At 34.7% G+C, this 15,538-nt stretch overlaps 3 protein-coding genes across 3 annotated transcripts in view; 2 read left to right on the top strand and 1 right to left on the bottom strand.

Annotated features, from left to right (window-relative positions):
• GCS2alpha (glucosidase 2 subunit alpha) overlaps positions 1–4,004 on the bottom strand; it is an 87,648-nt gene extending 83,644 nt beyond the window's left edge. Inside the window, exon 1 of the mRNA XM_069836271.1 lies at positions 3,870–4,004. Within this exon, the coding sequence (XP_069692372.1) occupies positions 3,870–3,883 (14 nt within the window). The 5' untranslated portion in view covers positions 3,884–4,004. The remainder of the gene's footprint in view (positions 1–3,869) is intronic.
• Positions 4,005–4,180: 176 nt separating this feature from the next.
• On the top strand, positions 4,181–9,521 carry Dcps (Decapping enzyme, scavenger). Its single transcript, XM_069836274.1, has 5 exons — positions 4,181–4,565; positions 5,132–5,277; positions 7,518–7,742; positions 7,832–7,949; positions 9,337–9,521. Exons 1-5 carry the CDS (start codon positions 4,208–4,210, stop codon positions 9,519–9,521), a joined length of 1,032 nt encoding a protein of 343 aa, XP_069692375.1. The 5' UTR covers positions 4,181–4,207.
• A 21-nt stretch (positions 9,522–9,542) lies between these two features.
• Positions 9,543–10,789, top strand: LOC138706690 (E3 ubiquitin-protein ligase E3D). The gene has a single exon (XM_069836272.1). The coding sequence runs from the start codon at positions 9,543–9,545 to the stop codon at positions 10,692–10,694; it is 1,152 nt and encodes a 383-aa protein (XP_069692373.1). The 3' UTR covers positions 10,695–10,789.
• The last annotated feature ends 4,749 nt before the right edge of the window (positions 10,790–15,538 follow it).

Raw genomic sequence — 15,538 nt, forward strand, 5'->3', positions numbered from 1 at the left:
CAAGTTTGAACCAATAAATTATTGAGATTTGCGATAAATTAATTAGTTTAGGAAATTGTATATTTATTATGTGTAACTACTTTTGTATATAGGCCTAGATCTTTTTGTGAAATTATTAAGTTTTTACTTTTGTGAACTAATATCAATAAATCTATTACAATCTTACCTACTTACTGGCTTTTAAGGAACCCGGAGGTTCATTGCCGCCCTCACATAAGCCCGCCATTGGTCCCTATCCTGAGCAAGATTAATCCAGTCTCTATCATCATATCCCACCTCCCTCAAATCTATTTTAATATTATCTTCCCACCTACGTCTCGGCCTCCCCAAAGGTCTTTTTTCCTCCGGCCTCCCAACTAACACTCTATATGCATTTCTGGATTCGCCCATACGTGCTACATGTCCTGCCCATCTCAAACGTCTGGATTTAATGTTCTTAATTATGTCAGGTGAAGAATACAATGCGTGCAGCTCTGCGTTGTGTAACTTTCTCCATTCTCCTGTAACTTCAACCCTTTCAGCCCCAAATATTTTCCTAAGAACCTTATTCTCAAACACCCTTAATCTCTGTTCCTCTCTCAAAGTGAGAGTCCAAGTTTCACAACCAAAAGAACAACCGGTAATATAACTGTTTTATAAATTCTAACTTTCAGATTTTTTGACAGAAGACTAGATGACAAAAGCTTCTCAACCGAATAATAACACGCATTTCCCATATTTATTCTGCGTTTAATTTCCTCCCGAGTGTCATTTATATTTGTTACTGTTGCTCCAAGATATTTGAATTTTTCCACCTCTTCGAAAGATAAATCTCCAATTTTTATAGTTCCATTTTGTACAATATTCTGGTCAAGAGACATAATCATATACTTTGTCTTTTCGGGATTTACTTCCAACCCTATCGCTTTACTTGCTTCAACTAGAATTTCTGCGTTTTCCCTAATCGTTTGTGGATTTTCTTCTAGCATATTCACGTCATCCGCATAGACAAGAAGCTTATGTAACCCATTCAACTCCAAACCCTGTCTATTATCCTGAACTTTCCTAATGGCATATTCTAGAGCGAAGTTAAAAAGTAAAGATGACAATGCATCTCCCTGCTTTAGCCTGCAGTGAATTGGAAAAGCATCAGATAGAAACTGGCCTATACGGACTCTGCTGTAAGTTTCACTAAGACACATTTTAATTAATCGAACTAGTTTCTTGGGAATACCAAATTCAATAAGAATATTATATAAAATTTCTCTCTTAACCGAGTCGTACGCCTTTTTGAAATCTATGAATAACTGATGTACTGTACCCTTATACTCCCATTTTTTCTCCAATATCTGTCGAATACAAAAAATCTGATCAATAGTCGATCTATTACGCCTAAAACTGATGATCCCCAATAATTTCATCTACATATGGAGTTAATCTTCTCAGCAGGATATTCGACAAAATTTTGTACGACGTCAACAAAAGTGATATTCCTCGAAAATTACTACAGTTAGTCTTGTCTATCTATCACAATCTATCACTATAAAGTGAATTGAAGAAGAAGAAGAAGAAGAAGAAGGAGGAGGAGGAGAAGAAGAAGAAAAGGAGGAAGAAGAAAGAAAAATTAAATAATGTATTAAGTGGAATACCAGATTATATATATAAGAAATTCTTAGATTCTGAAAAAGCTTTTCATTCGGTAGCAAGAGAGACTATGTGGACAGTATTTCAACAACATGATATTCCCAACAAGATATTACGTACTGGTATAAGTAAAGAGTCTTGGCAAAATGTAAATGCCAAAGAAGAAATGACCGAAACTTTTGAAATGGAACAGGAGTTAGATAAGGTAATATCTTGTCACCATTTCTCTTCCTGCTCGTACCTTAATACTGTAATGAAGAAAACTTGTCAAGGAAAAAGAAGAGATACAATGTGAACTTGGGGGAAAAACTAGAAGACCTGGACCTTGCAGACGATATCATGTAGGCATATAATAACAGATTCAGGATATTTGGTTGGAACAGGAAGGAAATTTGAGTTAGTACTTAAACACAAAATGTATGGTAGTACGTAGAAAACCAATTCGATAGGCTATAAACTTGAAATCCAAGGAAAAGTATCAGAACAGATCATGACATTTACCTAATGATAACCAGAGCATACAGAAGTACAAACTCAAGCAAATAAAGCTGCAAGAATAGCTGGATGCTTAAATAATATTATAGGTAGGGAAAATTAAAATTATGTTTTATTTAATGACGCTTGCAACTGCCGAGGTTATACCACCGTCGTCGGTGTGCTGGAATTTTGTCTCGCAGGAGTTCTTTTACATGCCAGTAAATCTACTGACATGAGCCTGACGCATTTAAGCACACTTAAGTGCCATCCACCTGGCCACAACCTCAGACACGGGCCAGCATTCTACCGACCGCGTCACCTAGGTTGACGATATTATAATGGAGAAATAAATATCTTAATAAGAACCAAAAATACGAATTAAGGCCAATATTAAAGTATTCAGGTGAACCATGAGCAAAAATTATAAAAACAGGCCAGTTATTAGAAACAACAGAAAAGGTTGTACTCAGAAAAATAGTAATGAAAACCAGATGTGCCAGAGTAAAAAGTAATACCATCAGGGAAAAATGTAATATTCAAGCAATCAGTGACTGGGTCATAAAAGAAGAATAGAATGGCACAATCATATATTTAGAATGTCACATGAAAGAACAGTAAGAATAGCGAGGGAATCATTACTAGAAGCAAGAAAAGTCCTGGCTGCCCTGAGAAAAGATGGAAGGACTCTGTATGCAATAGGTTTTGAGCCTAAAATAAGTCAGAAGAAGAAGAAGACTTAACAATAAAAGATAAAGACAATGAGCTTGAATGCTAGAAGATAAGATTCCATCTGTTTGGAAAACGTGGCACTAGAGCGGAAGGCTGAAGACTTGGCTAATACGGACCTGTTCTTGCTCTCGGGACTTGAATGTGGAGGACAGGTAACATTCTTCCTTTGCTGAATAACTGCCAATCAGCAACGTTCTCTCGATCTGCAGTTGCTTTTTGCCAATACATAGAAATCCTATCTGGGCTTACCCCAGAAGATAGAATAGGCCTATGAAGAATTTTACAGATATAGAGAGTGTAGCTGCTAAGGGTGGAGGAGTAGAAAAGGATGTAAAACAATTAAAAGGCAAATGGGGCCTTTGTGCAACTCTATTCAGTTTGGAAGAGTAGAATAAAATTATTACTATCAAAACAAAATTGAAGATATTTAGAAAGTCAAAGCTGTGATGCTATATGACTCAGTATCCTGGAAGTTACTGAACAAATAACAAGTAAGTTTATATAAAAATCTTTGAAATTCTTCGTCTGTATATAGTATATTTTTTTCTCCTTTGACAAAAACAAATTTATTGCATACATGTAATTCAATCAAAGTTGATGTCACTGATAATATGACAAAAAATTCAATTTAAAGTAGTGGGACTCGGACAGGTCAGTCCCTCAAGTGATTGGAATGGAATGTTTACGTCTTAGCCTACCTACTTCAAGGATAAAAGATAACATTGACATCGACAGAACTTGTCAATACTTAAGTAAATAATATATGATCACCGATAAACATAAAAAGTATGATACTAATAGGAGCGGCATTGCTTCAAAAAATCTCATTATGAATTATTGTTACGGAATTACAGAATTGCATCTTTAAAATCATTACACGACCAACACGAGGAAATGGATAATAATAAAAAAATTACTAATGTATGTTAAGTACAGAACAATAAAAATATAAAATAATCACTACATCGAAATTAATACACTAATATTGTTAATGAATATTAAAAGTAAATGTAATAACACTAAAATTAGAAAATACATACCCTATCCACCTCATCTTTATACCGGTGACGAGAATGTAGGAACAATTCTGGTCCGTGGGCCTCTGCCACTATTCATCAATATAGACAACATATGAAAATAAAGAACAATTAATTATTATTGTGTGTAGCTTTAAAATTTAAAAATAAGTTTCTTGTTCTTAGTAGTCATAGAGTCTATATAGCTTTTCATCTACTTCATATAGAAATGTTTATATATATTAATTATTTTTAATATTAATTTAATTATAAAGGTATTGGTACACCTGCTTATAATCTTACTTTTGCAATGTGGTGTTACTTGGTAGGCCATGCAAGAATCGAAACAATTGAAGAAGTGAATGCGGGTTAATATGGCGGAAACTGTTGAAGCCTGCGACATACCTGATGAGTCTCCAAAGAAGAAGATCAAGATTCAAAGCGATAAACAAGAGTCTAATGAAACTATACATACAGCGTTAAGAAGTTTTGCAGATTTCCAGCAGAAGCGAATTTTAAGTGATAATAGTCAGAGAAAAACAATTTGTATTGAAGGTTCTTTCAGTAACAAAGAGGGAACTGCAATTGTTTTGTTAGAAAAGAAGCCTTTTAATGAAGAAGTATTAAAAAAAAGTTTGAATTCTGATTGTGCATTAACTAAGGAATTCAGTAACGATATATATGGATGTTATGAATGCTTTCCTGATGTAAAATATAATAGTAAGTGATTATATAGCTAACATTGCACTTCTACCATATGGCTGATAATGAAAATTTGTTATTTTTTTTATTGTCAGTTCGGTGTGCTCAATTTAAAAATGAAAAGTCTGCAGTGCTATTTAGAGTGAACTCCGCAAATGTTTAGCTACGTTGTACTACATTAATTGATCAATCATAAGTTGATAAAATATTGGAATGACTATTAGGTGATAAAAATTTGAAATTTTAAAGATCTGTTGAAGGATGGTACATGATCTTGTAGACTGTGACTGGAAGGAGAGCGAAAGTCCGATAGGGGAATTATAAAATTAGAACTGAATTATTTACAAGCGTTCACAATTACAGCTTCATAAAATTCGTATTTTTTTTTATTATTTTTCTGTGTAATGGTTGTGAAGAGGAAGGAAATCTTTTAAGTTTATCCACCGTGCAGTTGAACACTCATAGAAATTAATAATTTTATTATCATTGTATATGGCATTAATCGTATACCATATGCTTACCAAAATCTCTATAATTTTGACATGATTCTGTAGTAGTATGTACGTACTTTTTCGTTTTTATAGGTATTAAAGCTACGGTGATTCATCCGGCTACGGAGAAACATCTCAGAAAATATGCCGCACAAGAACTATATTTGATAAAGGAGACACCAGAATTCTATGAAACAATTACGCTGCCACATTTGCAAGAAGAAAAATTTAGTCTACAGGTGATTATGAAATGTGCTGGGGATTATAGCTACTCATGAGTAATCAGTTTGAAAAGTTTAAAGACATCACACAATGTCCTTATAAATGATTACACAATGGTGAATTAGTTCTGATCTGTTTGTCGCAGTGATGAAGACATGTGATGAATAAAACATCAATTCAAAATCAAATCTAATAGAAAACTGTACAGTAAGTAAGCAAAATAAAATAAAAAATTTAGTATACATGTATCTTGAGATATGATATTAATGTGATGTTTAGAGATGGCCTCTGAATTGTACACTGTTTGGAAAGTGAAATCCGATGTAAAATGGTAGACTTGTCGAATATTAAGAGTTCATACTTACTTAGTTGGACTTAAAGAAACGTGAGGATATTCAGCATGAAGTAGGCCTATGATCCAAAATTCGATTCTGTTCAGAATTTATTTCAATCTACATCGACATGGGGAACTATTAATAATGGAATTCCTCAAGGATCAATATTAGGTCCCCTACTTTTTCTAGTGTTTATACATGATCTTGCCCCCCTTATAAAAGATGTAGGTCATCCCATATTATTTGCAGATGACACAAGTATAGTAATTACAGCCAATAACTCCAACACATTCCAATCTTCAACAGAGGAAATTCTCTTCAAAATATGTAACTGGTTCTCAGTCAATAAATTAGTATTAAATTGTAACAAAACTAACATAATTCAATTTGAATCCTGTCCAAATTCAACGTCGCAAATTTCTAGCGCAATAATTAACAATAGATCCCTATTAGAAATAACAACCACCAAATTTCTTGGCTTAAAAATCGATAATGTGTTAAATTGGAAAAATCATATTAAAGAAATTACCCCCAAACTAAATTCAGCTTGTTTTGCTATTAGATCTATGCAAAAGATAGTAAATATCAATACCTTAAAAACAATATACTTTGCATACTTCCACTCGGTAATGAGTTTTGGAATAATATTCTGGGGAAATTCCACAGATAGTAACAATATATTTCTATTACAAAAAAGAGTAATTAGAATAATAGTAGGTGCGAAATCTAGGGAGTCGTATAGGACTATTTTCAAAAAACTACAAATAATGCCCATGGCTTGTCAGTATATCTTTTCATTAATAGTCTTCCTCGTATGTAATCGTGAAAACTTTGTAACTAATTCAACAGTTCATAGCATAAATACACGTCAAAAAAATGACTTTCATACTCCATCGGCAAGTCTATCGTGCTATCAAAAAGGAGTGTGTTATATGGCAGTAAAAATTTTTAATAGCCTCCCTATCGATATATAAAAATGAAACTCAAAACATAAAATTGTTTAGGGCCAAATTAAAGAAGTACCTAATTTCTCACGCCTTCTATTCTGTAGGTGAATTAATGACATTCAATAACACTTCATGAAATTGATACTAAAACTATGTGTTGTACTAGTAGACTATATTGTAAATCTCGTCTGTATATATTTCATCTAGACTGTGACTATAAATTAAGATTTTGTAATAGTATTAAGTTTTTTGACTTGTTCCATATTCTAGCTGTAAGCATGTATGAATACCATGGAATGTTAATAAATACAATACAATACACATACATTATAAGCTGTATTAAGAGAAAGTGGTGACCCATCATATTAATAGAGAAATGTCGAGATTCTGTTTCCACTATTCTGTCCATCCTATAGATGATGTAAAGTCCGTTGAGTTAGCTCTGTGGCACCACGTCTGTCTCCCAGCCTAGCTGGTCTGGGTTAGATTCCTGGCAAGGTCAGAAATTTTTTACCTCTGAACTAGGAGAGATGGTGGTGCAGAACTTCTAATCACTAGATTGTGCACCAATATGCCTGGGTTAAATCCCAAATCTCTTAGCAGTGCATATGAAGAGAAGACATAAGTCACTGTTGATAGTGATTCATCAGTCAGACGGGGCATTAAGCCTGACAGCCCCCTTGATGCTATTCGACACGAGTAGGTTATGTGCCGGCATCAGGTTTCCCCTTCTCCCTTCCCCATTTTCATCTTCATTCCCTACACTACACTTACACATACACTCACCCTAGTACACGACATAACTCTCCACAGATACTACACATGCAAAGTGGTGTGCAAGTTGAAAATGGGTCGCAGTCCTGCCATCTATCCGCAATATGCGGAACCCGAATCACGCAAGAGAAGTAGATAGGCATTGCATACACACATATGATGTAATAAAATGTAATACTGATTATTTTTATCTGTTTTCAGTGGGTTACGAACATTCTTGAACATAAATCAGAAACCGACAGAATTATATTTGAAGATCCTGACCCTGAAACTGGTTTCATTCTACTGCCAGATTTAAAATGGGATGCCAAACAAGTCGAGGATCTGTATTTGTTAGCCATTGTCCACAAGGAAGGGATCAAATCACTGCGTGACTTGAGAGCAAGCCATTTGCCTCTTTTGAAAAACATAGAAGAAAAGGGAATCGTAAGTATCTGTCTGTATACAGTATTCAATTTCAACAAATTGATTTTTTTTCTTTTAACATTGAAACTATTGTTTTTAAATTTTTCCAGAAAGCAATCGAAGAAAAATACAACATCCCAAGTTGTCAGTTACGCATCTATATTCACTACCAGCCGACGTTTTACCATCTTCACGTGCATTTCACATATTTGAAGTATGATGCACCAGGTATGACAATCATTCAGAAAATAATCTACAATAGAAGTGAGAAATCTTTTCTCTCTGCATATCACTGAGGAAAGATCATAAAGCTATGTACACAAAACTGTTTAAAGTTGCAATCCAACTTCCAAACTACTGTTTGATAGACTATTATTTCAGTCATTTATTCTGTGTAGTTTTCAGTGGCGAAGCTAAGGTATAAATACTGAGTAGGCTGAGAAAAATCTGCTTACCTTGTATTTTTTTATACTGTATAGCAGATGCTTCTTGGCTTTTCTATAACAATTTTTTCTAACACAGACCCTACAAAAAGATGATGACCACTCATTTTCACCCTCAAGCAGAATACAAGTATAACAATATAACTTACTTGTCTCAGAGCATTCTGTTACCCAAAGATATTTCTTCTAACATGAAAATTCAAATTTCCTATTTTGACTTCCTCCATCCATATATAAATGTAGTGTCGATCTCCTATCTTTGTAAACTCATTTTGTTTCATATGTCCAACTTGAAAACGATTTCTCTTTTAATTCTACAAATAACGATCTCAGTGTTCTCTGAGTATGAGCCATTTTACATAAAATTAGAATGTAACACACATACTATATACGATATGAAATTAACTTGTTGTGAAATATAATTGAAAAGGTTGTTTTGACAGTTCTGCATGATGTTAAATATTGTGCGTTGTCGATTTTAAACTCATTTTAAGAGCGGTATTCACTCAACTGTTAGAGTTCTGACTTTGTGAAACGTTCAATGTATTGTGTGTTTGACAGTTTATATTTTAATAATAATAATAATAATAATAATAATACACAACATTTAACATACTGATATAATGTAAATTGTAAACAGTTTTAACAATGACCTCCCCCTTGACAAAATTCTGCGTTCTCCACTGCTATTACTAGATATTATAACTCACATTTTTGGGATCGGTTAAACCTCAAAAGCCTCAACCCTTTCCGCTCGAGTGAGTCCATTTGGAATCACTAACATTTCTGTAATTTTTTACTCATGATTTGTCTGATGGTTCCATTTGGTATCCTCCAGAAGTAGTTTCGTTCTTTACTGATAGAGTGCAGCACCCACCAGTTCCTTGGCCAGCTGTTATTAGGAAGAGGATTGCTTTTTTTTTTTTTCTTAGGTCAGAATACAAGATCAATGCAAAGAAAGAATTTTTTCAAACACAAAAAAATTCAGATCGGAAAGGGTTAAGAGCTTCGCTGCTGGTAGTTTTGGAAATCTGTAAAGTTAAATGAATTTGTTAGTTTAATAAGTTGTATTCACAGTTTGTAATTGTGAGCAATGATATTGTTAACTTCCTGGTTGGTTACCCGTCTCTGATGTGGAGTTTGTTTGTAATAAGTGCATCATCTCATTTCAGGTATTTATGCAGAGAGAGCACAACTCCTCTCGACTGTCATTGGTAATATTGAAATTGCATCAGATTATTATCAAAGGACAACACTGTCATTTGTAGTGAAGGAAACAGAAAATCTATTCCTGAAGTATGAAGAGAAAGGGATAGTCAAGAGACATTCTCTCTCAAAACCTGAAAAAGTTTCGTAGGAGTTGTTGGTACACTAAATCATGACGCAGTCAGTGATTGTGGAAATGAGACCTCGACTGCAAGTCTGTAACGTTTTTCTAATTATGAAAGAAGACTTACCCAAAGAGGACACTGTTCAGATAAATGTTAAGACTTCAGGAGTTGATGTGAGATGGTTGTCTGAAAATGGTGAAACCGTACAAGTCATAGATCTGCATAATTACAAATTGAAACCACTTAGTCTCTCAGGTTTGCACATTCAAAAGAATTCAGTATCCTTTCGTATACAAACTGAACCTACAGTCAATACTTCGGGATCGTTTGCGAGTGAAATATTACCATTTGACAAAACTTTGGATATAATGAGTAGTGATCCTGAACTGTTATCGCCAAATATTCCATGTGATGAACCATGTAGTCTGGCTTGTAAGTGTTGTGGTAAATTGATATCGAAACAAGGTCTGTCATTTTCAAGAGTTTTGCCGCTTCCATCAACAGGAGAATTGGATAACAGTGATTGGTTTTGTCATAAACATTCCAGCCTGCCAGCTCCTACCCTTGCTCCCAAGGATAATGATTGTTTTTATGGATTATGCTTTATATTGCTGAGTACTCTGATACTGAATATTAGCCCTAAACGAGTTTTGAGGTGCAGTAGGTGTCTGGCCTGGTTAGGTACTTGTGATAGTTCAAGTTCAGCAGCCAAGTTATGGAGCTGTACGACCTCGTATGAAGGCAGTTCTACTTCAACAGCTTTGGAAGATTTCATACTTACAGTGAAAAATGCATTTAATAACACTTTCGGTATTACATGCCGTGTCATGTTAGAAGTAAAGCTTTCCGACAAAGATTCTCAATATCTTCTTCTCTGGGCAATGGATAAAAATCTCGATGTGCTTGTGAGTGGAGGTGAAGATGAATTTACAAGCGTGAAAGAAAATACAGAACATTTAACAAAAGTGAAGTTAGAATGTAAACTGAAAGTAAAGAAAACTGTCAAACTTTTATATATGTATCACAAAAATTGTAGTGATATTGTGAGGTCATGGCAAAACGATCACAATGTGCAAAGTGTAGAAATAGCTAAACAGATGTTTACTGCAGGACTCGAATATCTTGTGAAAGGAACGCACTTCATTCCTGCTCCTCATAAAGTGACCAATAACTTCTTTGTGACATATCTAGGTTTATGAGTAGACAATTTCAAGCATTTATTTTTTCCCTCCATATTCAGTAAGTTGTGCTGATACTGTACAAAAAACAAATTACAAATAAATTATTGTACCATTTTGTTTGTTTTCATGTATTGTCAGACCATCGGATCTGTGCCCCTTCAGCACTGTCCTCGTTCTTGGAAAAGTTAACACCTGTACTCACTCCATTCCACCCGCTTTCCTCCCACCACGTTAAACAGCAGGCCACGAACCTTGCCGAATAGGGATGTTGCCAAACTTCCGTCAAACGGTGTCATGCATAACTGGTCCTCCATGCTACAATATTATTTCTTTCAATCAAAATACAGTGAAACCTGTTCAAATCGGAACCTGAATAATCTGGAATCCTGTCTATTTCGGAACAATTTATTGGTCCTGGCGAAATTTGTATGTATTATGTGTAATTTTTCCTGAATAAAACGGAAACTATCCAACACGGAAACTGAAACTGTCTGCTACTGTCCAAAACGGAAACAATATTTTGGACATACTATATTTTGAAACATTGTGTAATTTCAAGGAATATACGAAATATGTAGGTCACTAAGATAAAAACAAGTTTTCTTTGCAAAATTCTAGAGGGTACGAGGGTGTGTTGGCCAGTCGGTCATAAATTTATTACCCTGTTGACTAGGCAGACGAGTCCCTTTAAAGATTTTCAATGCTTCACACCCGTATACTGTCGTAGCTAAACAGAGCGCAAGTGTAGTGATTTCCAGGTAAAAAAAAAAGTTGCATAAAATGTGGCATTAACATTAAGTGATGAAGTAAAAGTTATCGAGATAAAGGAAAATTAGAAACAAAGTCTATGTGGAATAATACTGAAGTACAGTTATGGAAAACTCAGGTGTGACACTTTAAAAAATAAAGATCATAATGAGTGGCGTCCGGCCAATATTGGTGACACAAAAGGAACCAGAAAGCAACTGTTTATGTGGAAATAAATGAACTGTTGTGGGAGTGGGATCTTCATGACCTTTCAAAGAACAAGCCAATTTCTGGATCTATTCTGCAAAGCAAGCTATTGAACTGGGAAAGAAATTAAATAAACCAGAATTCAAGGCTTCTAATAGATGGCTCCTAGTCCAATTAATTAATAATGTGCAGTGATATGCAGTACAGTATTAGAGTATAGTGTTAGATATTAAATAGAATGAGATTAGTAAACTTTAGTAATGTTTAATGACTAATGAGTGAGTTACGATAATATTTATACAGAAAATGAAATTTTAATCAAGATGATTCACCAACGTGATGAGCGACTGAAAGCTGATTTAATGTGATGAGTGTTAAATGGAATATTTTGTAATTCTTGTAGTTTGCGGCATGCCATTTTGTTTTTCATGTATATGAATGACAAAATATTCCATTTTAATGTCATACCTGAATAATATGGAAACCTGTCCACAACGGAAAAAAATTAGGACCATGTCACTTCTGTCTTGAACAGGTTTCACTGTACATCTTGTATTTCTACATTTTTTAAACCTAAATCGCATGTCTCGAATCACTTTCCATAGTTTTTCTCTCCAATCTTGGAAATTATTACTTCTCTCGCAAGCTTCGCTAATTTCTTCAATGTTGAAACTTCTTTCTGAACGGTATAAAATTCTTGTATCTTTCTTCTTAAAATACATCGGTTCATATCATCTACAATAACTAAAAGTTCCCTTGGTCTGTTCTTCTCTGGTGATTCTAGCTTTTCATCTCCTGCACAGACTGCCTCTCTCCTGATTTTCTTTATTAGGAGCTCTGACCAGTCTATATAAATTACATAAAATGTTGTATTATTAGTATTAGTTAAGTAATTAATTTTAGTACATAATCAATTGAAATAAAATAAGCCTCACCTGTGATATCAGTTGCCCTTTTCGTTGCCTGATTTATAGGAAACAGATATTGACGTGTTTCCCTTCATTGCAAAATGCTATTACGTACTTGCTTAATAATATTTCTTTCGCCACTCCGTGCTACAGTATTCATGCTGAGTTGACAACACTGGACTGCAAGTGCAAATATTGTAAACTGTCCCTCAAGAAGGCCAAAATTGTGAGTAGTGGGGGACAGAAAGGGAGAGAGATAGGAATGCAGGGAGAGAAATGAATTACCGAGGCTGAGAAGGAATCAGAGTTCAGTTTGCATATCTTACGGGGGCACAGATCTGATGGTCCGGCTATACGTGTGAATTTGCAAAGTAGGTTTTCTGTAAGAATAGGTTATACCAGCGTTTCTCACACTATGATCCGCGGACCACCTGTAGTCCTTGAGGTCTGCCCTTGTGGTCCTTCAAAAAATACAGAAGAAAAAATAAAATTCAAACGAATTGGCATATCACACTATAGTTGAAAATCTCAGAGTTTGTAAATGATACATGGCAATCACCTTTCACTTTTTCTCCCAGTACTGACATTTTATGAAATTTATTTACCCTACCCGTCTATTGACTTCGCATTCTACTCTCAGCAACAAAAGAGGGATTTGAAGCACTATGAACATGGTGTTTCTCGCTGTTTTTTCCGTCCACATCTGGCGCCGTGCCTGTAACCCAGCTAGGGACAACCTGAATTCATAACAGGACCAAAGTACCGAACCTTCTCATGTATTGATGACTTTCTTAATAGTTTGGCGACACCCAGTCTGCACATTGAAATGGTCACATACTGTACATCGTACACCAATAATGGAACATGCAAAATTGCATCTTTACTTGTTGAAAATCGGGCATGTTTCTGCATTAATTTTTTTTATTTCTGTTTTTGCAGTTGACGATATAAGAAATTTTCTTCTATTAACATTAACTTAGTTAATACTAATATAAAATTGATTGAATTAAAATTAATTTTAATTAATTATTTCTACATTGAAATGTAATTATACTGGTATCAAAATATGCTACCTAAATGATAAATTAGCTTTTGAAGGGAAGAAGAGTAAGGTGGTCCACGGAACTTTGACTTAAAAAAGTGGTCCCCACTTCAGAAAAGTTTGAGAAACGCTGGGTTATACTATCAGTACCATTGCCAACTTGACCTCATACCACCAATTCCATCGACAGTAAATCTAGTAGTTGATACAGCATTGTTAAATAACGAACTAAAAGAATAAATTTACATTATCAAAGCATAACATACAATTGGAACAAACTGCTTAGACAAAGTGATGAAAGGGGTACTGGAGATACTGGCCTCAGTGATGCTAATTTTCTAATTCATTGCAAATGGTATTAATAATTCTACTTAATTATCTGTTAATAAAAAGGGTATAATTAGATCTTTAAATGAACGGCTCAGATGCCTATCAGTGTAAGTCACTAAATATCCAATTCTGATATAGTGGGCTTGAGGGTTTCATTATGACATTTCTTCAGTAGTAGGCCTATATTGAATTAAGCCAGTAGTATGATTTTTAACCGGAAGAGAGCAGCACATTAGTGCTTGTGGAAAAATTACATAAAATTTTAGTGTTCATTCAAAGTAAGTCAAGAAAATGTTGTACTCACGAATCTGATTCAGATGTTTCTGGAGCCATCGTAACCTATAACTTAGCTAACTTTTAAGTGAACTAACACAGTCAAATTAGCTTGAGAGTTTTTTACCTTTATTTTATTTATTTACTTCACCCAACTTTTAAAATAATAGAGGAAACTAAGATATTGCATATGAAGAGTCCACTGCAAGAATGATGGATGTCACTTTCTTGTCGAAAATGAACCAAGACTGTCAATGCATAGCTTAAGACATATAGAATGTACATACAGAGTTATATGGCATTAACACTGATAGTCATTGTCCAGTAATGATCGGAAAATCTCAGTTAAGCTTTGAGCGCTAAGCATTTCAAACTTTCAATTGCTTCTCCTGCAAAATGTATTCCAAATGACATCCATCATTCTTGCAGTGGACTCTTCATACATTAATATCAAATACAAAGAAAATATGGAATGAATTAACTAAACGAAACTAAGAACAACAAGAGATACAACAAACTAACAAGCAGAAAAACTGTAATGGCAAATGGAATATCACAACATTAAGTTTGTTTTTAATTCAGATAATTCTGTAAATGACCACATTCAAAAGTCGATAGCACTACCAATATGTCCACATCTGTGGGGTAATGGTTAGTGCGTCTGGCCGCGAAACTAGGTGGCCTGGGTTCGATTCCCAGTCAGGGCAAGTTACCTGGTTGAGGTTTTCCCTCAACCCAATATGAGCAAATGCTGGGTAACATTCGGTGTTGGACCCCAGACTCATTTCATCAGCATTATCACCTTCATCTCATTCAGATGCTAAATAACCTAAGATGTCGATAAAGCGTTGTAAAACAACCTACTGAAACTACCAGTACTTCTGCAGAGATGTGATCACAGTGATGATACAGACGACTATTGTGATTAGCAGATCCAGAACAATACTGCCAGAAAGATATTTGAAAAAACTTCAGTGGACAAAAACAATAAGTTGGTAATTTTTTATGTTTTGGTCTCTAATGGTTACATTTATTGTTTGTCACTTATGTATGTATGGAATTACTTCAATTAATGTCACACATGAATAACTGATTAGTTAATTTTTAAATCTTAATGGGATTTTGGAACAAACACTAATAAAACCCACATTTTCCCTTTTCCTTCATTTAATGACTTACATTGATTTCCTTTTGAGTCGTCCAAATTATGAACATGTATGATAAATACACTATATTTACCCTCATGTATTCACCCTTATACGTGCACATTCGAAGGCGTTCCCCGAAAGACCGTATGACTGCCCGGCATGTTGCTGGGTGAATGGACACACAAGCCTGTCGAATGCGTTGCTACA

The sequence above is a fragment of the Periplaneta americana genome, chromosome 9 (assembly GCF_040183065.1).
Source record: "Periplaneta americana isolate PAMFEO1 chromosome 9, P.americana_PAMFEO1_priV1, whole genome shotgun sequence".
In the NCBI taxonomy this organism is placed as follows: Eukaryota; Metazoa; Arthropoda; class Insecta; order Blattodea; family Blattidae; genus Periplaneta; species Periplaneta americana.